General features: G+C 34.3%; 1 protein-coding gene across 2 annotated transcripts in view; it reads right to left on the bottom strand.

Annotated features, from left to right (window-relative positions):
- Positions 1-784: 784 nt before the first annotated feature.
- Positions 785-24,506, bottom strand: part of LOC120343354 (uncharacterized) — a 49,587-nt gene continuing 25,865 nt past the window's right edge. For both annotated transcript variants that reach the window (XM_078110610.1, XM_078110611.1), the window contains 15 exons: positions 23,926-24,244; positions 23,381-23,579; positions 22,802-22,907; positions 22,385-22,565; positions 21,594-21,643; positions 8,074-8,257; positions 7,802-7,934; positions 7,346-7,482; positions 6,902-7,237; positions 4,778-5,068; positions 4,468-4,619; positions 4,028-4,281; positions 3,711-3,935; positions 3,466-3,600; positions 785-3,378 (listed from right to left, as the gene is read on the bottom strand). In XM_078110610.1, the coding sequence (XP_077966736.1) occupies positions 2,645-3,378; positions 3,466-3,600; positions 3,711-3,935; positions 4,028-4,281; positions 4,468-4,619; positions 4,778-5,068; positions 6,902-7,237; positions 7,346-7,482; positions 7,802-7,934; positions 8,074-8,257; positions 21,594-21,643; positions 22,385-22,565; positions 22,802-22,907; positions 23,381-23,579; positions 23,926-24,244 (3,436 nt within the window). In that variant the 3' untranslated portion in view covers positions 785-2,644. The remainder of the gene's footprint in view (positions 3,379-3,465; positions 3,601-3,710; positions 3,936-4,027; positions 4,282-4,467; positions 4,620-4,777; positions 5,069-6,901; positions 7,238-7,345; positions 7,483-7,801; positions 7,935-8,073; positions 8,258-21,593; positions 21,644-22,384; positions 22,566-22,801; positions 22,908-23,380; positions 23,580-23,925; positions 24,245-24,506) is intronic.

The raw sequence follows: 24,506 nt of genomic DNA, 5'->3' as shown, positions 1-24,506 counted from the left end.
CCATAATTAAACGCGTAATAGAATTTCTTAGGATTACGCGAAGTTCAATGCAATTATCTATAGCCCCAAGAAACATATACTTAGAAAAATCAAGTACAGAATGAGAATGAAAAGGTAACAAATCCGATTGCCGACAATTTTTGCTTGAAATTCATTCGATCGGGAGAACATATGAAGATTTTGGTCAAAGATACCGGTCATGAACCACATGAATGGCATATTGTCTTCAATTACTCTTATTTTAATTACACTATTATGAATACCAATTAATAATTAATGCTTGTTAACAAATGTTTTATCCAAGGGCCTCGTGTTGGTTGAATTCTCTCTCCATTCTTACCAAATTTACTGAAATGGAGTGCTAAATAAATAAATAAAAACCGTTTTATAAGGTGTTGATTTTTTGCCCTCTAGTTTAATATAATGACACCATGTCACTCCAGGCCAGTGCTCAAATATTACTGACATGCATCCCAGGAATTAAACTAGAACAGCGAAATGTCGGGTGAAATATCGGACACCCATATGTCCCAAAAGTAATAATGAAACGAAAGCAATAGTCTCCGCAAAATCTAGTACAGAAGTACAGAAAACAAATCGTTTGGTTTATTTGTTGAGGAGAAAGCGATGTTTAAGAATAACCAGCGATACTATCCATGTGTAAACTGGTTTCAATTACAATACACACAATATCATATACTTGACAACCTATTTTTAAATGTTATATATCTTTCTGCATTCAAGCCCCCTATAGTTTGGAACTCCCAATATTCACTTAAACATATTTCGTTTTCATCTTTCTTATTGCACGCTACTTGTGTTTCAAAAGAAAGAGAAAAGAAAGTTAAAAAAATGGAATCAAGAAATAAAAAATATTCGGGTATGTGTTCCCGATAATCACGGTCAAAAAATTGATAAAATAATGTAACAAGTACAACACGAAATTGAACAAAGTAAAGGATTTGATTTTTCATTACAGCTATCGACTAAACTCATACCTCAAAAGCAAAAAATTGTATCGTAACAAGTATCAAGTCAAAATATAAATTAATGAAGTCATACATAGCATAATTACCTCAAAAAATCAGATATAAAATTTCAAGTTCTAAAATTTCTAAAAAGAGTTCTACTTCCGGACTGGATTTGATCGTGTAAATTGCTGTGACTTCCTTTAAAATATCAGTGGGTTTGAAATATTGTTACCGCATTTTAGTACGTATAATATATATAAAGTGTATGATGGTTAGTAATCTTCATCAATAAAAATAAAGGTTTTATTTTTGGGAAAATATATTCCACATTGTTTAAAATGCTTAAAACATACCAAGATATAAAAATGGAATAAGCGTGAAAATCAAATAGAATTTCTTCTGTTTAATAAAATACAACAACAACAACATATGGCATAATTTTCTGGTCATGGCAAGATTTGGAATCAGTTCGTATACACAGTAGAAATAAAAAATGGTTATGATTTTGAAGAAGTATAGAAGTACGCTGAAGAAAAATCGGGAATTTTTTCAAATATGTAAACAAAAATTTGACAAAATTAAATGAAAATATTGCATTTTTGATTTTGAAGAAACAGACAAACTTTTTTATGAGTCAATATTGAACTGTATATATACGCAATATGGATGTGCCTACAACAATTAATTGCTTTATTGAAGTTGATCAAATTTTTACTTTCTATTTTAAAATACTTGTTAGATACCAAGGCTAATCTTGATGGACTCTTTCAAATAATTTTATGACTTTTTAAATTTGACGTCAAAATGAAAACTACGCTTTAAAACTCAAAACAATTGAAATACAAAAAAATATCGTATAATCTTTTGAAGAAATCTCGTGTACCAATAATTTTATTTGTCATTAATTTGTTTAATCATTCATCGAAATTATTTGTCATTCACTTCCAAATTATTTTTCTAATATAAAAATAAAAAACAAAACAAACAATGACATAATAAAATCACAAAAAAATGACTTGCGAGTATCAAACATGCAATATAAATTTGGCGCCCAGTCGCCTTTAAAATAAAATCTTTTTGTTTTATGATATTCATTCTAAACTATTTTGTACATTTTTATTGGTTTTTATTAAATTTACATTTGAACAATCCGAAAAACCATGCTATTGAGTAATACGTTGAAGAAATCACACCCAAACAAATTGATCACAAAGCGTCAGGCGATGAAGTTGATAAAAAGCGTTGCAGTGACAATGGAGAAAGCAGCAATAATGGGGCGCGACGGCAATGTATGTGGCAAGGCAGAAAGTAATGGCAATAAAGCGCAGTAAAAAGAAATTATATAAAAAACATAATTGTAGACTGAAAATATTAACTTTTTAACATGATGACACAAAAGCAAAGTAATAAAGAAATTTCTCGTACGTTGTGTACACGAAAGAAAGAGTATCTTTTCTTGTGGCAAGAATAGGCACCGCCGCATTGGGAGAACTGAACAACAACAGTTAATTTATAGATATATCTCAGCATCTGCCGTAGGACCGACAACACACTTTCGGTGAGGTTGTTTAGATCTGGATTTTCAAACTAAACGAAATGTTATTGTATAATTCGCTGATTTTTTCGAAAGATGCCAGTGGAATACTATAGATGACGTTGAAAGCCAAAGTATATTAAGATTCAGATGCAACGGTGACTATCCTCATCGACGACGCATTAGGTTGAAACGGATTGCTTTTTGGAGACATAGCAGATCCGATAGATGAGCTGCTGGATGGTGATCTGAAGTCTTGAGTTTTTGTGGAAGCTTCGTGGAATCCTAAATCCTCATCGCTTTTTTCTTGGCTCGATTCTTTCTTTATAGGGGTGAGACCAAAAACGGCTTCAGTTGAACCAACGCTTTCTCTTTCGGTGGTACCAGTGTAAACAGCTGAGTCACGTGACGTGGATCTTCCGGGATCGGTGATTTCGTCTTGACTATCTTGCTGTTTAATGGACAAAGGTGATGATTTTGATATGCTCATCGACTGGTCTTTGTCGTTTCCAGATTCAGGGCTCTTTGGCGTTAGCATCAATGAAGATTTTTGTTTCTCGTATTCTGCCATTTGGAATCTATTTGGTCCCCCAAAGTAAAGAGCCTGGCGAGCAAGATCAATTGTTTTCTGCTCATCGCCTTTCTTTGTTTCGGATTGAATCTTCCATGAGTTGTCATCTGTTTCGGTCAAACTTTTGTTTGGTGTTGAAGTCAGCATTTTGTTCTCAAAGTTGGAGTTTTTGTTGATAGCATTGATCTTATTGCTATTATTTTCGTTGTGCGATTTCTTAAGTTGTTGTCTCAATTCTTGCATCATCGTATCTTCTGGCTTACAGTATGCATATCGATGGTTCATGTGTTGTGAGTATGAGCCTGCAAATTGAGAGATTAGTTATAAATAAGTTTGGAAAGAAGCAGCATTCAGAATAGAAAAATAAATACATAGAAATACACACGTACCGGAATGAGAGAACCTTTTGCCGCATTTATCACATTGGTATGGTTTTTCACCGCTGTGCAAACGTTGGTGTTCAATTAAGTGATGCTTGTGCTTGAAAGATTTTCCACAAACATTGCAATGGTGTGGGCGTTTACCTGTAAATATAATTGATGATTAAATGAGGTCTCATAAAACAAAGTCTCATACCTCCTTCGAGGTATTCATTTAAACACATTAAATGACAAATAAATATATTCATAAATACCTGTGTGCTCATATTTGTGTCGAGTTAGAGAACTTTGCTTTTGGAAAGATTTGTCACAGATGTCGCATTTGTACGACATTGCGGTCGTCGCTGGACGGTCAGGCATTCTAGACAAATCTACAGTTCTAGCATTCTGAAATGCACTATGTGAGTTATTTTCGTGTACCGAAGATCTTCTATATTTTAAGGCCGATTCGTGTAGCAAGTCCATTTGTCCGTAAAGTCCTAAAATATGATAAAAAATATACTATATAATAACTTGAATCTTCGTTTTATAGGAACCAACACTCACATATTAATATGTAAATGTAAAGTACCTGCATAATCACACGGAGAAGATTGATCTGATGTCCTTTTCTTTGGTCTTCCGCGCCCAGAATATATGCTTGAGGAATAATTTGCTGGAGGCACCATAGTAGGAGGAAATGATCCATTATAACCGAAGTGACTCATTGTCAATGGGTTGGCATAAGTTGATGCCGCTCGTGCAGCCATGGCGGTGCTCAAATTCGGATTCATATTTGTTCTTGAAAACAGTTCCGCATGCTGTTGTCGACTTCTGTTGTCGGACCTGCGATTTCAGCAAATTAAATTGAAATTTAATCTTGATCTCATATTTAAAAAACAGTGCATGCCTGTATATGCAGAGAGATACGTAGCATGCTTGTAATCCGATTCTGCATTGGATAGCATTTTAATTGATCGCATAATAAAAAATAAATTGATGAAAATTTCAATTAATCCATTTGACACTTACAATTCTGAACCAAAGGCCATTGGCATGTTATTCTGCGCAATCGTGGATGCAGCATTATGAGCTTTGATTCCAGATGACGAAAAGTCGTATGCAGCTAAATTTCCCATAAGAACAGCGAGTGCTGTAGGTGGCAAAATTCCAGACTGAACCAACTGAAAAAAAAATGTTATTTGGAATTTTGAGAACATATGCACTAATGCGGAGCTGAACCGTTAATTAACTTGGAATATTGTAAGTAAATATTGAAACAATGTTGGAGTTTTATAGTAGCTTTTTGTATGTAACGGCAGACGAGATTTTATAGTCTTACCCGATGAACATTGCACATCATGGCTGCCGTGCTGGACAATGATGGCATTTCTGGAACTGGCTCCGCTAGCGGGCGGTAAGGAGATGTACGATTTGAGGGAGAACGTGGTTTGACAGTTTGTGCTCTTGTCACGTCAGGTCCAAATGTGATTTCACTTCGTTCGCGCGACTTGTGCGTAGTCAAGTCTAGGGGTTCCTTTTGCGCATTTGCTGATAACGGCAACGATGCTACATCCGCCTTGAATCCGCGACTGATATCGTCTGTCGTCTTTTCCGGTATCGTTTGTGGCGTCTAAAGAAAATAAGTGTTACAATTGATAATTCCTGGCAATAAATAATGTTATCATTTATCAAGTTTTCTGTTTGATTATAGAATGAGACCTTATGACTATTATCAAATTTGGAAAACCTTTGGAATTTGGAAAAAAAGAAAGAAAACATGAAAAGGTTTCATTAAACTTTCTAAATAATCGAAAATTGACAAAGTTCATTTCCCTTTCCGGTATTCGTGACCGAAGATCACGACAAGCGTTATTAATTTCGTTTTCATTTTAATATTTAACTCGAACCTGTAACTGGTTTTATTTTCGTTAAAGTGAAAACCAACTCAATTGTTTTGGAAAAGAGAAAAAGAACATGGGTAATAGTGCCTACTTCAAAAACCACGCTACTGAGGCGTTTTTATCGACAACGACCTCTCTTAAATAATATTTGAGAATGAAAATGTGAAAAATAGTTTACTTTTGGCATTAATAAAAGGGGTTATTTGAATGTGAAATTGAGATATATATAATAACTTGACTCGACCCCACATGATAAAAATAATATTGGTTTAATTACTATTTTTATCACTTTAAACCTAATGTAATTTCTGTTAACGAAACGTTTCTGTTAACGAAATTCATTAGTTTGGGCAACTATGAAACGTTTTGTTTCCCATATTGACTTTCTGTCACGGACTGTCACGTGATAAGAAAATTTCCTAAATATATTCATTAATGTGTTTTGCTTGTTTATAGTTTTTTAAAAAACATTATAAAATTACATTAGGCATATAACAATAAGGATCATTACATGACCTGGCATAAGTTCCTAAAAAATTTCCAATTTATAATAGAGAAATCAGATTTAAATTTTACATGTTTTGATGTTGCTATATGATTACAATATTTTTTTTTTTGCATTCAAAACTTCGGAAATACCAGAAAATGGAGCATGTTTTGATTAGATTTCAAACCCATGAACACATGCATAGTTGTAATAAACAGGGACTCTGAATTCATAAAAATCTACCGATATGAAAGCTCGTGAGAATAAAAAATTAAAGAAAAAGAACAACATTATTAAGTCAGCGAGCGCTTAATTATTATTTCAAAATAACTTATTATGCTTTACTTGGATGTTGCAAAAACAGAAAGATTTCTGCGTGAAAATTTAACTCATCCAACTGACATTCGAGTAATTCTTTAGTTTTCAAACTTTTTCATGCATAGCATGCGATGATATTTATTTCAATTTTTCCGTTGCAACGAATAATCGAGTTCAACGAATGAAACTAAATTTGAAAACGTCAAATTATTCCCGCCAAAATTGCCCGGTAAATATACACGAAGTTCTTCAACCGTGGATTACTGAAGGAAACGGCGGAAAAGCTTGTTTAATATGAAAGACGCGAAAGTGCGGAGGCTAGGATCAAGAAATCGGTTGTAGTCCTCGAACTATACACTCAATATGCACGCCGACTGTTTCCGATAAAGCGTCTTCGCGGTATATACCATTTATCATATTATACTACATGAGGAATGCTCTTTTTAGTATCTCATTTTGAAAATTTTACAATTTGTATCAATCTTTTAACAGGAATGAGTGAAATCTAATTAAATTTTTCTAAATATTCCTAACTTGTTTTTTTCAAGGCAATAGCGTCAAAAATCTTAGTCGAATTCATGATGCTAAATTAGCTATCGATGTAAAATTTATTGAATTAAAAAAAAAATAAAATAACTGTAGAACGCTTTTATCCACGCTTAAATGGTTTAAAAAGAACCACACTGGCTTGTTTATCGTGAGAATGGAATATGACCAAGTATACAATAAAATTGAGCGCAAGTGATTGGCTGCATACCTGATATATTTTTCCGCCATTTTGAACCGCTACAGAAGCGAGAGCCATTTGGTACAGCTGTTGATGAAGAAGTGCCGGATATGCGACGGCCATTGCGTTCATGGCTGGAAATCCAGCTCCGAATGTGGCGTTGTTGTTGTTTTGATTGAAAATATCTGAAACGGGTTCCTTGGTCGGTTTGTAGTGATTGGGACTAGTTGAGGTGCGGCTGTGCCATTGTGGAGACGTCGCCAATGTATGACACCGAGTCAAGGGAGGTGGGGAACGGATCATGGGCCACTGCGGTGACTTCAAATTCCTTTTCGGTGTTCCAATGTCAGCCGGTGGTGACAAAACCTAGAAGTTTGAAATGGTTTATGTTAATTGATTAAATCCGTAAATGAACTATCACTTTTTTCATTCTTTTCCCGAAGATTCGATTCACTAATGATGAAAAAAGATTACCTCTTGCTTGTTTCTGATGAGCTCTTGGTGGTTTTTCAAACTGTTGAGATAATGTTGCAAAATATAATTTTTCGGATTGAATTTTTCTTTTCCTGAATGTTCTCTCATAGATGCTTCAAGATTCGGCATAGTGTAATCTATAATGATAAATGAAATATTTTTAAATTCATTTAGATTTCTAAGATGAGCGTTTTATAAAGTCACAGAAAACTAAATCGAAAGACGACAAAAAACCCTTAGCTTAATTCTAAAAACAGTTACTCTTTTTCATGTTAAATATCTGGAGATTGAATGAGGTTCATGAATCATAATCTTAGATGAAATAAAATATCTCGCAATTCCGACTCGAGGTGAGTTTTGGTTCCTATAGAATTCTGTTAATTAAGTAGCAAAATTTGCCATCGTCTGTGATTTTATTCGAACAGAAGTCGTACAATTATCGAATTTTGATTATACCTGTGGTGCTATCAAATGCACTATTTGAATTATTCTCATTTGCCGACTGGTTTTTCCCGTGAACTGCGTGTGCTTCAGGTGCCATCGGTGCGTTGGCGATCATGTCGTTTTGGTTACGACTTTCTTCTGATCGCTGCAAAAAGTGAAATTGTATTTATTTAATCACAAAGTATTGGTATTTGTCATTTATAAAAATTATAAACAACAACGCTTAAGACCTAATGTACTCAACAAATTAAAATATAGTAGTCGTAAAATATGATCGAACTTACCTCGGATGGTGTTTCAATTTCTCGCGGCGGAGGAACTAACTTGCTAGCGGCTAGAAGTTGATCCACACCGTGGGTTAGATGGTTCTGTTGCCGGGTTATGTGTTTATTCAATTTCTCCAGCTTGTATTCGGCGCTGCCTGATAATATGTTTGAGTTTTTGTTGTCTATTATATTTTCTTTAAAACTGAAATACAGAAATAATTCATATTATCACAACAGATCCTGAAATATATAATTGTAATATGTAATTGTCTCTGTCCTGCCGAATAAGAAATCACTAAACAGCGAAGACACCCTGATCATCTAGATTCTCGAACCTTCTTGCAAGGGACTAGCGACATAACTAAAGACCATTCTCAAGAAGTTTCTATTATAAAGAAGTTTCGTCGTGTAACAAATCAAAATAAAATCACGAATACTCGCTCAGAATTTAAAACAAAATCACCCACATAAAGCCAGTTTATATTACTATACAATAAAAACATGTAAAATCAACGATTGAATAAGAGATGCGGACAAGCTGATCTATTTTATTTGCAATTGGTGGGTATTTTGTAACATAAGCTTATTTAATAGTAGCGTTTAATTTGGCGTGGCGTCGGGAAATCCTCTTTTCCTGGCGTAGCTTGTTCTCCAAACAATAAAACAGCAAAAAAAGTGTTTCGGCGATATGTCGCTTCCCTTAATATACAACCAAGGACCGATACTGATGCGATTTGACTTATATGAATTGTCAAATTGAGGAAATTAATTTCCACATGCGTTAAATGCACCGATATGACCTAGGTATGATGCGCCGAAGACTTTCTGTTACATTACGCAAACGGCGAACTTCAGAGATAAGAAAATGGTAGGCAAATAATATATATATATATATATATATATATATATATATATATATATATATATATATATATATATATTAAAAGCCTCGCGCGTTCGACCACCTATACAATAATGATCTTTACATTTAACCTGGATATGTTATATATAAGCTGTAGAAATTATAATCTGCTTTTATATTCAGAGTATTCCCGCTCTGTTCCACATCAACATGTTGGATATTTACTAATGCTATTCAACTGTTTCCGATGACCTATTGCGCGGCGAATCTTATATTATCTTACGGCATTATGACCAACCGTAGGCCATAAGATTTTTGCGCCAGCGGAAAAGTCAGTGGAGCTGCTTCCGCAACCTATAGCATAAGTGAGTTGCAAGAGTCCACGTTGCATAAACAAATAAAAAAATAAATCATTCCGATCATTAACAAAAATGGCGGACGTACATTGGCGGGAAAGCAATGACGATATTCGACATTGTATGAAATGAAAGTAAAAAATACATCCAAGTGAAAAAATTACACAACTTATACTGAAGTACTGCTTTATCTTTAGTCCCGATAATATACCCATGGTCTCATTGCTACAACACCGTAACATAATTATATTTCATTAACGAGTGCGTGAAAGAATGATTGACAAACTAATAAGCTTGACTATTTATTGCAAAATCTTCCTCGCCGTTCGGAACTCGAGTATGAGAATGGCGATCACGCTGAGCGACTCGATTTCCTTGGCGAGCAAAAAATCACACTGAGCGATGCGCCCTTTCACGGCGGGGAGCATTCATTAGCCTATGAGCAATAGGTGGAAAGGACAGCCAGCTGATTTTTAAATGAAAGAATTCTTTTTGAACAATACCACCTGCACCACATCATCAGAGATCTTGCTAAGCGCACCTTTCCCCGCCAAAACATATCGGAAACGGTAGATATTATTCTGACAGTTGATTTTAAAAAATAAAAATAAAGCATAAATCACACAACGCAAAGCCTACCCTATGACACAAGACTAAAATATTTCACCTTACAATGAAAATGTCAAAAACTGGACTGCCTCACTGTTTTATGGCACACCCCGCACTCGTAACCTCCCTATTTATACCTTACACTCTTAATTTCAACAACGAAGCAAATTCCTAATTTGAAAGGGTAGTTTTATTACACTCAATGTCCCGCTGCGGCTTTATGTACGCTGGATTAGATACGCAAAACCTCAACTAACAAAGCATAAAGGATCATAACTTTCACCGCAAATGAGCTGTTCTGCTTAGCTTTTTCTTGATCGCATGAAGCACTAAATTTCAATGTGACGGCGCTCAATTCATCCGCAATTGATAAATCACCAAGAAAGTTTTCCAGTTTCATTTTTGCGACCACTTTTCATATGTGAGAGTATTTTAAAACAAACTAACTTAAAATGCAGGTCCGCGTTGATCTTTTTGGTTCGTCTCCAAGAACGTTCACCGATTAAGCAATCACGATTTTCGTTACTTTAAGCTTATAACAACGAGGACCTGTTCGTTGGTATATGTCAGGGCGGACGGGAAACACCTTATCATTCCCAATTCAACTAATTTTTGCATGAGCGAACATGCATGGACAGGAGTAAAATGCGTAATAGATACACCGCTATTCTTTGGCGACGCATGATTTGCTATTCTTGAAAAATTGCAAAAAAATTTAACAAGAAAAAAGGTTAACGAGCGCGTAATCTGAACCACTTTATCCAAAATTTGCAAATTGTCCAAACTAATAGACCAAATTCCAAATCGAAACGAACAATTTCATAAAATCGGTTCTTTCCGTTTGTGGAGTTATTATTAAAAATTTGATTATTATTGTTATTAATATCAATAACCAATGTGCCAAAACTTTGATAATGAAAAACCACTTCGGCCTCCTGGCTGGTTTTTGTGGGAAAATAATTTTTAATTGGCATGTATCTGATCACATCTGATATACTGATAAATTTGGGAAAACATTCTGGAATTGAGTCGGAGTTATAATATACACGAGTCTAATTATTTATGAGAAAGTGAAATCGCATAAATTGTACGTCTCGCTGATCAGTAGAATCCATCACTAAAAGCAATGAATTGCGCCGTACTAAAGGTCATCATGACAAACAAATTCAATTCAGATTAATTAAATAAAAGAAAAGAGAAGCCTTTTATTCCAACTATCATCCGTCAAAGTGGATTGTTCTAACAATGCCCAATATTGTTACGATTGAATGAAACTATGTTCATAATCGCTCGCCAAATAAATTCTAATATTTCTAAGATAAAAACGAATAGAGTTTGGCGGTTTACAGCGGTTGTTGTCGCTGTAGAAAATACGATTAATAAATAAAATTAAATAACACATTTCTACTACCCCAACACTGAGGTGCGGTCACTTCCTTTTTATCGAACATACCTTCTGCGTAAGCTAGTGTAAGCTAAGTAGTGACAGTCGTTTCCTTTACATATGGTCAGTTCCTATTTTAATAAAGTTGTTTCATAAATAATTCGAACACTCTCGATTTTTAATTTTTTTTTACAAATAACAATACGGCTATCGACAGGCTAACCTAAATGTGCTCGGTAAATCCTAGGTAACTCGAGGCTCCTCGTTCATCGCTGCACAATTACCTAATAACTGACAACAAGCAGTAAACCCGCTAAAAGTACAGACACCCCAACGACAACGGCAACCCCCTTTTTCTAGTAATCTAATGCTCATGGACCATGCTTTTTTCTTCCGTGATAAGCGAGAGATTGACTCACAATGCAGTGCTTGCTGCGTCTTTGTCTTGCAATAAAAAAAAGTGAGAGAAGAAAAGGAGAGAAAAGAAAGTTTAACAAGAGAAATGAAGTACTAAGCTTCAGAGCAAATCATTGTTTTGTGCCTTAATAAATGTTTGATAAAACAATACAGCAAACATGTGAATTCGATTCGTAAGTTAATACGGATTGGCTTACATTTGAAAATATACGGGAAACAATATTTTAATAGTAAAACTCTTCTTATTGCCTCAGATTTAACTTTCCGTATGTGACTAGCCAGACCTCTTCCCAATATTATAATAACGTGGCGTATGACGTCATTATTATGGTGTACAATAGTTGATGGGATTTTGCTAATGATCATCATGTACATACAAGAGTGGACTGGTGAACTGCTTGCTGTCGGGTTGTATACTTGGCAAATCTGGTTACAAAGCCTCGAATAATTCACTACATGACAGCTAGGAAGAGTGTTTTTTATCACTGACGATTTATTCTAATACAAAATTAATGATTTGCATCAAATATTTAATTTGAGTTTACTGAATTGTACAAAATTGAAACAAGATATCAATTTTAATGTTTACCACATGCTTTGGAATCTTATAGGTTATGGATTTAATTGTTAATTTAAGTTGACCTTATTCGAGGTCGAATTTTATGAAAGTTTAAAATAAACGAAACAATGGCTTTCGAAAATGGTGATCATGAATAAAGTACTCTCGTATTAAGCTATCAATTGCCATTTTTCCACAATATTTATATAAAACGATTGTCTTTAGATAGGTGAAACTGCATTCTATTATACGTTTAAGCATGGTTAAGTTATTTCTTGTATAAAGTTTATTATTGTGACATCAGAGATTCCGGTGAACTAAAGAGATGCGAAAATAGCCGTTTGTTGATTGTGTCCCTGTCACAACCGGTACCGGTGCGTCAATGAGCGTTTTCTCGGATATTATGTTTCAAACTAAATACAACTATAACTAACGCTTTTCGTCACGTGCATCAAAAAAAAACATGTGTTAAAATAAATATAACGTTATAATATTAAAAGTATTGCAAATTATTGTTTATATATATGTGATTTAAAGGAACTAGATTGTTATGTACTATTTTTATAATGCAAATTGATGAATTTGAATATTTTGTGGCTATCCCGTTATCTACAAAAATCTCAATATGTCATGTAAGTTTTCTGTTAGAATAAAACGATGGTATAACCAATACGGACCCTCCCTTGGACGATAAATTTACTTAGCCCAGGAAATAACTTAGGTTTTTTTAAACAGAATTCTCGATCATTTATCATACATATCTATAGATATAGCATAACTATATTAGAAATCGCTACTGCCAAATGTTAGACAATAATAAAATACATAATATGTAAAGAAGTAGTGGTATTAAATGCAGTACATATATATTTAGAATGTTCTATTTCGGTACAATATACGTATTATGTATTAATTAATACCTCAAAATTCATTATGACAAACCTAATTTCTAGACATTCGTTTCAATCATCTACTGCCCAATGATGGACGCATTTCATTGGGTGCTTTCATCATTAATCTGTTATATGTTGAGTTTAAATTATGGAAACGAACAGGAAATGATGCTTACGACACCGAAAAGCAGTTTTGGCAAATTAGACATATTCTTTAATGTCGCAAGGAGAAATATCTAATTGTGCATTATTTCAATAATATTCCAAATATAAATGTTAGTTGGTAACGATCCAAGTTGATATTGGCTGATTTGATACGCCTGCGTCAAAATCACACGCATTTTTGAGTAAAACAAAGAACATTTGAAGCAAATAGAAAACGCCCGAACATATGCAACCTACTTCATTTGCATCGTTGGATCCGTTTAATAGGAATAATTACAATAGCATCTTCATTCCTCAAAATTAAAAATCCTCATGAACCGTGGGAATTTTATTCCTATTTGATTTTTGTTAACTTGTAGTCTCTCGAATAAAAGTTAATAACATGCAAGCATGTCGCGCACTCCTGTGGTTACCGTCACTGGAATGTAGAGCAACTCGACCATCCATAACTCGGAGTTGTCATTTATGATCACGGAATTTGCACTTAGTTAGTAATTGAAACAAAGAAACGTATATTTGCATCGCGAAATTGGCCAGGGTATGTCAATGGTTATTATCTGCAAAGTCATTATGCAACGTACCTTATAAATTGAAGCATGACGCACTACGATTTTGCTGGGAGATTTACCCCGTTCCCACACACCGCTGGGTTTCAATATGTATGAAAAATATTTCGCTTTGACCACCAAATTCAACAAATGACATTTAATTCTGACCTCGACAAGTTCGCATTACGTAACTGCTTTATTTTAGTATCCCTATAGTATGGTAACTTTGTAAATTAATTTCCCTTCATCAGGAATATCACGAACTAACTAACGAACTATATTCGGTCTTATAGGATGTGACGTATGCACTACCGCAATAAGTTTCATTATATGATGCAGTGTAGACATAGATTGTCAAATCGTGTCATAAGTAAGGAATATCGCGAAAGATTTTCGATGGACCGACATTTTCCACATTTCAAAACGAGTCAGGCGAATCAGTTAAAAGAAAACAAAGAGGATATATCTAAAATCCGTCTAAAACCTGATTTCAAAGTCATATACTGATTATTTCTTTGAAATACGTATTTCACACCTTGTCATGCGTCGGTTGGACGGAGTTAATCCGGAAAGAAAATTTAGGTAAATTACATTAGTGTGAATAATCTAAAACCAGGCCATATCCCATCGTTTACAATACCTATCAAGTATAGGTATACGTCATTATTAATCTCATTAACAAATTACGTCCTACTGAGCCATATCCCGAGCATTCTAGAACGAGAAACTATTGACAACGGGTGTCAATTTAATGGAGATGTGGTGTTGAACAGTTTTTAAAATCACGAGTGATTTTTCGTACAAATTTTACAATATTACGATGCATAGATTAAAGTTTCCAAAAAGTGGTAAATATATAGAAAGCAGTGACGTTAGCCGCGATTTGAAAAATAGGGTTTCAAATTGTTATACGGGGACAACATGTTGTTAATGCGATTTCATGACGGGTAACGTCCTACTTAAATACTCTACATTGGTATAGGTATCATAGGAGGTTATAATATCTACTTTGGAGCGCTGGTAGATATTATGGAGACATACCATACGGGAGCTAGTTAATCCACCATTGCGGATGTGAATCGGTGGGATGAAAAAGATACACTCTATAAACCAAAGTAGTGATGGGACAATTAGATCAGGGCGTGAATAATATAGCCAGTACTCCAAAATCTACATGCCAGGATGGGATTAGATTTTGGAGTGCCTCACGTTGGTACGTTCCCATATCACGTCCGATACATACGCTGCATGCAAGAATGGACTTCCTATGCGTTCGCTGGGAAGTAAAATATGGGTAATTATGATACAGATACACATATCAAGACATACGTTATAACAGATTTGCAAACAGCGATTTAAACCACAATATTGTTTACAACTATCTTATCGGCATATGTACATTATACAATTTAAATCGATCAGACTAAGTAGCTCAATGCAACTCTGCAATCAAGAAGATTTTGTACAGTATAATCTTCGGATATCGTCCATTGATACATAACTCTATAATATGTACAATGCGGGAATACCATCACACACTATGGAAATTGATATTAATTTAGTCATACCCATGTTGATTTATAATGAGGTATTATTGAAAATTCACAAACAGGCGAATATTGACCACCGATGCGACAATATAATACGTCATACTATCGTAGGTGTGCAAGCCACAATTTCGCGATAATGTGTGATGTGAAACACCTATTTTTTTAACGTCTGCCTAGCGTGATTCCTACAAGAATAATTGACATTTATGTACTTGCCATTCTTAATAAAATTTAATATTTATGAAAACGCTACAACATAACAAGCTGATATAAACAAATTGTTTAGTTCTTCGTTTTGAAGTATTAACGCCAACATGTCATATCGTCAGATGCCAAACAAAGTAGGTGTGATAAGTTGCAGAGTATATATTTTTTTCTATTCACTACATGAGCAATGAATTGCAGGAGAGATTTTTCTGACTTTGATAACTCAAATATAACTGGTGAATTGGTCTACACAGAAGTCAATCATCTTCCTTTTGTCATAACTTGCTTTGAAACAATATTTTGGTTTATAAATTCATTCGAATGGTCGGTACACGAGGGTTTCATAATTGATGATAAGAATAATTAATTTTATGTTAAGTGTTTTTCATGAAAAGTAAAAATAACATGATCTCTTTCAACGAAATAGTAAGTATATTTGTGAGCTTTCGTTAAATCATGGCCTAAATTCTTTAAACAATACAAGATATAACTTAATCAAATAGCGAATGAGTAAACAAGGAGAAAGGACCTGCAGTTCAATACACAATATCCAAGTTCCCCTAGTATTTTTCATGAGTTGATGAAAACCGACAATCTGGAGTTTGACATTACAAGTTCATGTGTAACTATGAGATCATATTACGCACAAAAACTCATCTTTATTACATCATTAAAACAGAGCACATTGACACTAATTAATATTCACGAGAAAAATCGGCAATGGGGATTCACGGACGTTTCTAATTGGTAAAAAAGGTCGTAAAGCGTCAGGAGGCTGCATAGGCTTTTGTTAAAAATGGGGACACAAACTTTCGTGGTGGATGGGAATGTAATGTTGCGGGGGACCCCCGTCGGGTTTGAATTGGGAAAGCTTTGTGTTTTGACGGGAACAAACATCATCACGAAAAGTCGCAATATCGTAAATATCTCTGTGTAAATTTGCATAACTTGGCAGTAGGACCTAATTTAGTTTTAAAAATTTATTTATCATTTAAAAGCAAAATATAATCAATCTGATTGATTTATACACCCACAATAAATAACCATGGTATGACAAAAATTCCTTAAGTTAACCATATTTTATCCTATTGTACCTGCAAGATATAAAAAATCAAATTTGCCCCTGGAATACCAATCGAAATCGTTTTCTTTTTATATAATTGAAGTTAAATAATCGAAACGAATGGACATCTGAGTTCAACCAGCAATGCAGATAAAATTAATTGAATCTTTGACATTACATGATCAGGTGACACCGAATATAACCCCATCCTTTTCCTGTGTCTTCAATGCAAAAAATGATGCCGACTCGGATATCATCGTCTATTAATTAAATCACGATGACATTTCAGCTGAACCTTATATCTGGGTTTAGGGAAGTTGTCACATTCGGTAAATGATCAATATATTAGTGTAGTCCAATAGAAAATATGATTTAATCTTCTTCGGGCCACCCTTTATGTAAGAGTAATAGGTATTTCCAAATTATCTCAAAAGGTGCATCTGCAAATGCAGGAGTGAAGAGAAAGGGCGTCGACAAAACAGGAAGCAACATGAGGTTCGCGGCATCCTGTAATCGTAATCAAGATAGGATATGATATGTCGCACGGGAGACAAGACGAATTGCGCGCCCGCGCCTCTATTCATTAGCCCCGTCGAATTTGAGACCCCCTGTCCGTCCGTTGCACCGGTCCGGGATATTTGTTAAACTAACGTTATTCGAACCGGGAATCATCGGCAGCAACGCGCCATTCATTTGATTAATATACAAAATCAAATTATACCAACAAAAAGATGATACGAAATCGAGACGCCTATGCGCGTTTGTAACGAACACCAAAAGGATGCCACGATAAGATGGGAATTTCGCGCGCGAGGGAGTAATTTTTATGTCAGCCAACTTGGCGGCACCGCACCACACCCATCTGTAATTTAAAATCAAGTATCACCGTCGAGTGTAGTCGCGCGAAGCAAACGAATAACAAGATAGATAGATAGATGTGCGTGGTATTCTAACGTAAAAAAACTACAAATGATAATTTTGTCAGCGACTCGGAAAACTATTTGTTCATTCCATATTGCCATCGTTTACTAGTTGTAATCAAAACACCATACAGTATATCATTTATCACAAATGGATCATTCAATTGTGTTACCGCAATTTTGATTCCAAATTTAAAAATTATTTTTTGAATTTATGAAATTTGATGACAAGTTAATTAAAGTGCTTTTAAATTGGATTCCCTCATTACAATTGCTTTTATTTTGAATCTCTTGAAACATTTTACGATACAATGTGTAGTATTATAACTTTTCGTTGTTTTTTTAAAAGCAAAAACGATTCATTGAGTTTTAGTCAATGTTTCTAAAGTTTAAAATTCCCAATGGATTTGGATTTTCATGGATTTAAAGATGGATCACATACAAATCGCTCCTGGGGAATAAAATCACACTCAGGTTCATAGTTGTTATAACAAAGAACGGAAACTCGTTCGCACCACCTTATCGCTTAATTCCCTCAGAAACGATTCGTCTAAATTTCTCTGCTGAAGTAGGAAGATTATTGTTACAATTAGCTATGGGAAAGTTTTTTTGTTCACTACGGTGAATGACCTCGCCATTAAACACGGATAGAGAATACAGCGATAAATAGAAGTGAAGAAAATAAATCGGCTTTGGCCCGACCATTCTCAGCTTAGCGGCGTTAATGACTCTCGTTTGAAGACGTTACGCATGCGAGAGTAATGCAAATATGAATTCGGGATTAACAAGCTGAGGAGCGAAGGAGGGAATTAAACTTCGTAAAGGGCAAATACGAAGAAAACAGTTCGTACACCCTTTACAAAGAATCCGTATGTTATTTGTATGATATTTGAGCCCAACGTTAACGTAAAGAAAAAAAGACTTATTCAAGAAAATTTAAAAATGGGGGCAGTTAATAAGAATATCGTGCGTTGTCAAGCATTGTTAGAAGTAATAAGATACAAAATAATATAGAAACTTTCCAGGGTCAAGAATGACGTATAAAATATAAAATAAAAATAATTTGAATAATATTTTTTGTTGTATATAACAGCTTATCTTGATGCTTTTTCATATTTTTTTCCAAGGACGACCAATAAGTCTAGACCTTCGTCAATTAAAGTCGTCTGGAATTTGGAAAAGTGTTCCAATAGAAAATATTACCATACTGTGATATTTCACGTATATTTCAAAAGATCAAGAAAAGATGCCAGGCGTTGGAATATTTCAAATGACATATCCACCGTTGCACTGTTAATAAACATTTTTTTCATTGTCTTTATTACGTCCCACCTCATTAAATGTATGCATTTTTAGTTGATTTAGTTTGGCACAGAAAGTTGAGTTTTAATACAAAGCCTTTACATTTGTTGTTAAAATGCTGAGCTGGTATAAACAAGCATGCGGTAAAATTAAGATAGCATATGAGTTGTATTTTTTATATTTTGAGCAGTATGCTTTCCGACCCTAAAATTTCGGACCGAGTTAGTTAGAATGATGCTCCCGTCGAGCCGCGGACAACGTCACTGGCCATAAATTACCAAGTTGTGTGATTAATCGACTGCGACTAACAAAGGTGTCATGACACGGCAGCGAAACTAAGTCACGGCATGGTGCCAATTAGCGATTCCTCTCATTTGCATGCAGTATCGCATTGTTGAATATTCATTTATATTGCACTTTTAAATCATTCACAATAACCATATAAATCAAATGTTATTCGAGTTTGAATCCTCATTAGTGTATGTTTGAAATGAGACGCCATTTTAAGAGAGTTGTTAGTTATCCATAACAATAACAAAACTTTCTGACCGTATTTTTTTTGATTAATGTATGGTGGAATTCCGATACAGGTGACTCACGCGATATTATTAATTTCAGAGGAACAAAAATAAATGAAACAAATAAAACAATGTATCATGGCTGCTATTTGGAATGCAAATTGCAATTTATGTTAATATTACCAAATAATTTTTTGCTGATGTCATACTGAATATACCTTTAATTCAATTAAGTGAGTTATTTTAAAAATCAGTCCATTAGACTTGGAATTTAAAATAATGTTCATTTATATATCAGGAAAACGCATAATTAATGCGTTAACTAAATTAAGACGGCTACAACATTATTTGTTCTTGAATATATTATCTTTCAAATATGAAACATGATTTCCTTGATTTGCGAAATGAAGTACTTTCCCGCATTCCATATATGAATAAGAAGTTCGAGTGCTCAAAAATAGAAGATGTCTTCATATTATATGCGACACCTCACACATAATCAATAACTTACGCAATAAAAATGATGATACGTATGCACGGGAGTGCATAGTAATTGCCATTTCTCTTTTATCGCGAACGAGCAATGTGTAAATTTGTAAACTATCAATGGCAAAGTGGCATGCACACCCGATTTAGCTCTATTGTCCACATTGTACTCTATTTAGTGAAAGGTGAGATAACCAAATTCATTAAAAATCAGTGGACATTGGTTTTACGTAAGGCAAAATGGAAGTATGCCTTTGTTGCATTTTCTTAGTTTAGGTTGTAAAGGTATCCACTAACTACATTCCTTACTTGTAAAATACATATTTATAATGTTCTACGTTTCCGATTCATGTGTGAACATGCTTGAATACTGACGTGAAATCTAGAATGTACGAATGATAAGTGACAACCACAGTAAAACAGAGAATATAATCCTTGTGGTTGCGTGTATTTACTACGAAAAAACAAGAATTGTTTTGAGTACGGAGGACGTACTTCATAATTTCCTTATGTTCTGGTAATAATGACACAGGATGTCGTACTTGTGAAGAACATGACAGAATCCGGAAAATAGCATCATCTAAGACGTTATGTTTCAATGGAGTATCGCATCTCATTGCAAAATTATCAAATTAGCAAAAACAACCTAAAAGATTGACCTGATCAAAGGTTATCTTCCTGGCTGATTGTAATTTTACGTATCATTGTATATCAATGCAACTGCGTTTTTATCTTTCCTAGCGTGATATTATCACAATGGAATAAGATATAAATGCAAAAATAGTTATTGGATAATGGACTTGAACTGATTTAACAAGATAATGAAACAACACTAAAACGAAGCCATTGGCAAGGTCAAATTCATGAAATGGTGAGATGACGCACATAAGGCTAAGGATGCCAAGTATGAGTACTTACAAATATTCGATTCTTATCCGATTCCTAAATTTTCGATTCCGATTCTCGATTCCGAATCTCGATTCCTCGACATATTACCGAAAAATATACCCACCCAAGCAATACCATATGAAATCAAGCAAGACAGCGATGTTCAAATTCTGGACGGACAAGAAGGCCGAAACTAAGTAGTATGGGTATCCAATTTGCCACATGAGACAAAACCGCACAAAAAAAAACGAATCCCTCAGAACCCACAGAGATTTTTAAAATAAATAAACGTTAAAGCCTATTAGCGATATTTATAATATATATATTATATATAGTGAAGTTTGCGGTGTCGTAGCAACTCAACATAGCAGTGAAGCAGTTTATACATATATATATATATGAAGAAATTGCCACAAAACGTTACACATTGTTTGCAATCCAAATTTCAAACTCGAGAATCGATTCCGGTGCATCGTAATCGATTCTAGTCGATTCCGCGAAGAATCGATTCTGTAATCGAATCCGGACTCGATTCCGCCATCCCTACTTAAGGCGTCGAAAAACGACCTCATTTCTGCTCTACCTACCTGAAAACATTATACAATTCAACTGCAGAGATTTCTTGAATGAACTTCGTTCAGTTTTTGTAGATTTAAATTTGGCTCATAAAAATGACATTACAAAAATGAGTCTGCCTTTTTATTCAGTAACCTAACATCAATAATACAATATAGAGTAGTAATACACTTCCTTATATTATATAAGATGAATAAAAAAGATTAAGAAGGAGAGTAATAATGAATTAACTCACCTTTGATCGTTCGAGCGATATTCTTCTTGGCTGAGGCTATTTTGTATTCTCTGTTAAGTGAGAAATTGTAAATGATATTATAAACAAGAAAACATTTCAGTCCTTAAATGAGGTACTTCGGCAAATCTGTGCTGGCTGCGTTTGGAACTCCAATGTATCAATAGGGATCAGTTGATTATTGGAAAGGCTGATTTTAGTTATACGTAATGGCAAGGACATTAAAAATATTTTGCACGTTTTTTTTTTGGATACCGCATCGTTTAGCAGTGTAAGATGAACCTTGCCCATGCTTATAATTAATAAATTGTGTTGTGATTATTAAAATTGATTTGCGTTTAGATACATCCTATCTAGTCAATGAATAAATAGAATCATACGTTATTAGTATATTTGAATTTCCGAAAATAACAAAGCAGATATTTAAATTACAAATCCGTTCTTCAAAAAAATTCAAAGAATCTACAACCATTTACAAACGAGGTGCAAAATTTAATGGTATTAATCAAACGCATGAATCTAGTAAATTTTATGGATGGATTTTGAACGAAATGAATAAAAACTGCCTTATGGATGAAATTGATAAGATGTTCATCTATTTGGAAAGTTAGAGGTGCGTCGTCTGAGAAATGACTTAAGAATTTTTTTTTCTATATCGAAGGATCGTTTGTAATTTCACCCCATTGTTGCCGGGTCTCAGTTTCCGAGACATTTTCAAATACGTCACCATTTAATTTCTTAAAAAATGGTGGTATTCTATGGCAAAAGTATATTCAACTGATTTAAATACTTACTGAGTGCAATGTCGTAGATTCGCGATTTATCATTGCTGCCAAGGCTTGTTGATACTTGAACATTTCCGAGAGACCTAAGGCTGCTCCTGGCTGGCCATTCACAGATGCCGTGAGGAGCGCCGCTTGGTTCATAGCAGGTAGTTGTAAAGCGTTCATTGGCCCGTTTTTGGAAGAACAATGTCTGTAAGGAACAAAAACATATTTTTGTAAAACAATTGCCAGCCACCCTCTCATTTTAAAGAAACAATATTATTAATATTACTCATATAAAAACTAGTATGCTTGTTATTTAGTCATTATTTACTTAGTAAAAACGCCTAGAAAACCATGTTGATTCAAAATCCATTGTTAGAAGACTAGAAACACATCTGACGATCACCAATTATACATCAACATTTTTTCAACTCACAAACTTACCGATGGTGTTCATGTAGAACAATGGCTTCAGAAACTTCTTGATTGCAATATTCACGATTGAAATCATTTCCGCTGCGGGATCGTGTATTTGCAGTGGTGGAATCTTCTAAAGGTATTTTTGAATAGCTGAGTTATTTTTGAACAATCTAATTTCTTTAACATTTCATATTTACCATTAATAGGCTAGATTTAAATATATTTATTATAGATATATGTACACCATGTACAAACTTGATGCTGGTTTTTTCACAGTAACACAATTCATGGAAACAAGAGAGTAGTACTCAAATATATGGGTGGACACGGTGGTCTCGCATCGGAACCAATGAGGCTTAAGCTTATCTTAAGTGAGTTTTCTGGAAAAATTGGCATAAAGGCATGGTTGAATAACGTGCTTCTATGAATTTAGATAAAACCGCTAAGTTTTGATTGAAACATCGGTTATCATCTATCAAACTATCCTCAAACGCCATACAAACATGAAATTAAGGCAAAATTTGAATATGATTAGAAAATTCTATTGAAAAGTTGTGTAAGCCCAAGCAACATGTAATATAGTTTTATGCTTTTATGTTTCACCTCGATTCATTCCTGGAGAGTTCCTCGTTACAGAATCTGGAGTGCTGTCTCTTGGTGACGTCAATGAAGTTGACGACGTCGAAATGTCGGAAGAATCCTCACTTCTGGCTAAGGGAGCTCGCATTTCCGTAAAAGCGGAAGAAGTTTTATTGAAATTTAAAACCGGAACTTGAGTGCTTGCAGATGAAATATTTTGATACTGCAATATAACAAAAGAGAACTTTCTTAATTTTGTTTCAATTCGGACAATACACCACATCCATGTGAGATAAGTTGTTGTCTGGTATATGAATTAGAAAATGATAGCATGCACCTTATTAGATGGAACAGTGCAAACAAAATTCAAATTATTATGTTGGATTTGGGAGGAAAAACAGAAAACAGAAATTTATTGAAGGATTGGATTTCAAGGATTTTCTATGCCATGATTTTTTTAGTATAAAATTCCATCCAAAGACTGCTTCATACATGTTTTCTTATTTAGGTTTTGACTATAAAGAAGAAAAATAGTATAATATCAATATTAAATATTGGTGAATATTTACTTTGTTGTATTCCGTTTCTCTTTCATTCTCACTATCTTTCTTGATCAATTCTATCGTTTTCGTCTTTTCTCTCACATTCGTAGAACATTCTCTCACATTTGTTTTCATCATATTCAAGCCTTCTGTTGTATCCATCACGTCGGCTTCTTCCAATTCTCTTTTCGAAGAACACTGCATGATCTCCACTTGAGTATCTGCAGCATCCTCAGATACAATAACTTCCTCCTGCTTTCCCTCTGATATTTTAACCATATTAATCTTTCCGTCTTCTCGTGGATCTTGTGGTTGTGGTAGTATGGAATCGCTAACTGTATTTGTTCTGTTTAAATTACAAAGAAAAGATTGAATATTATTATTGATAATGTAAGACATTGGAAAGGGATTTCAAATGTTGCATTTACCGTCGAATCATACTGTTTTAACACAACGGAAAAGCTTTTATTTTATTTTGTAACAGTACGTTTTACTGATGTATATTATGCTTTGTGCTTTGTACTTCATGTCAAACTAAAAAAATATATATCAACACATACACGTACTCGCATCACCGATTTTTATGTCAAATGTTAGATAAACTTCAA

This window comes from Styela clava, chromosome 3, assembly GCF_964204865.1.
Source record: "Styela clava chromosome 3, kaStyClav1.hap1.2, whole genome shotgun sequence".
In the NCBI taxonomy this organism is placed as follows: domain Eukaryota; kingdom Metazoa; phylum Chordata; class Ascidiacea; order Stolidobranchia; family Styelidae; genus Styela; species Styela clava.
The sequence above is the reverse complement of the archived record's forward strand: the minus strand, read 5'-3'. Positions and strand labels throughout refer to the sequence as shown.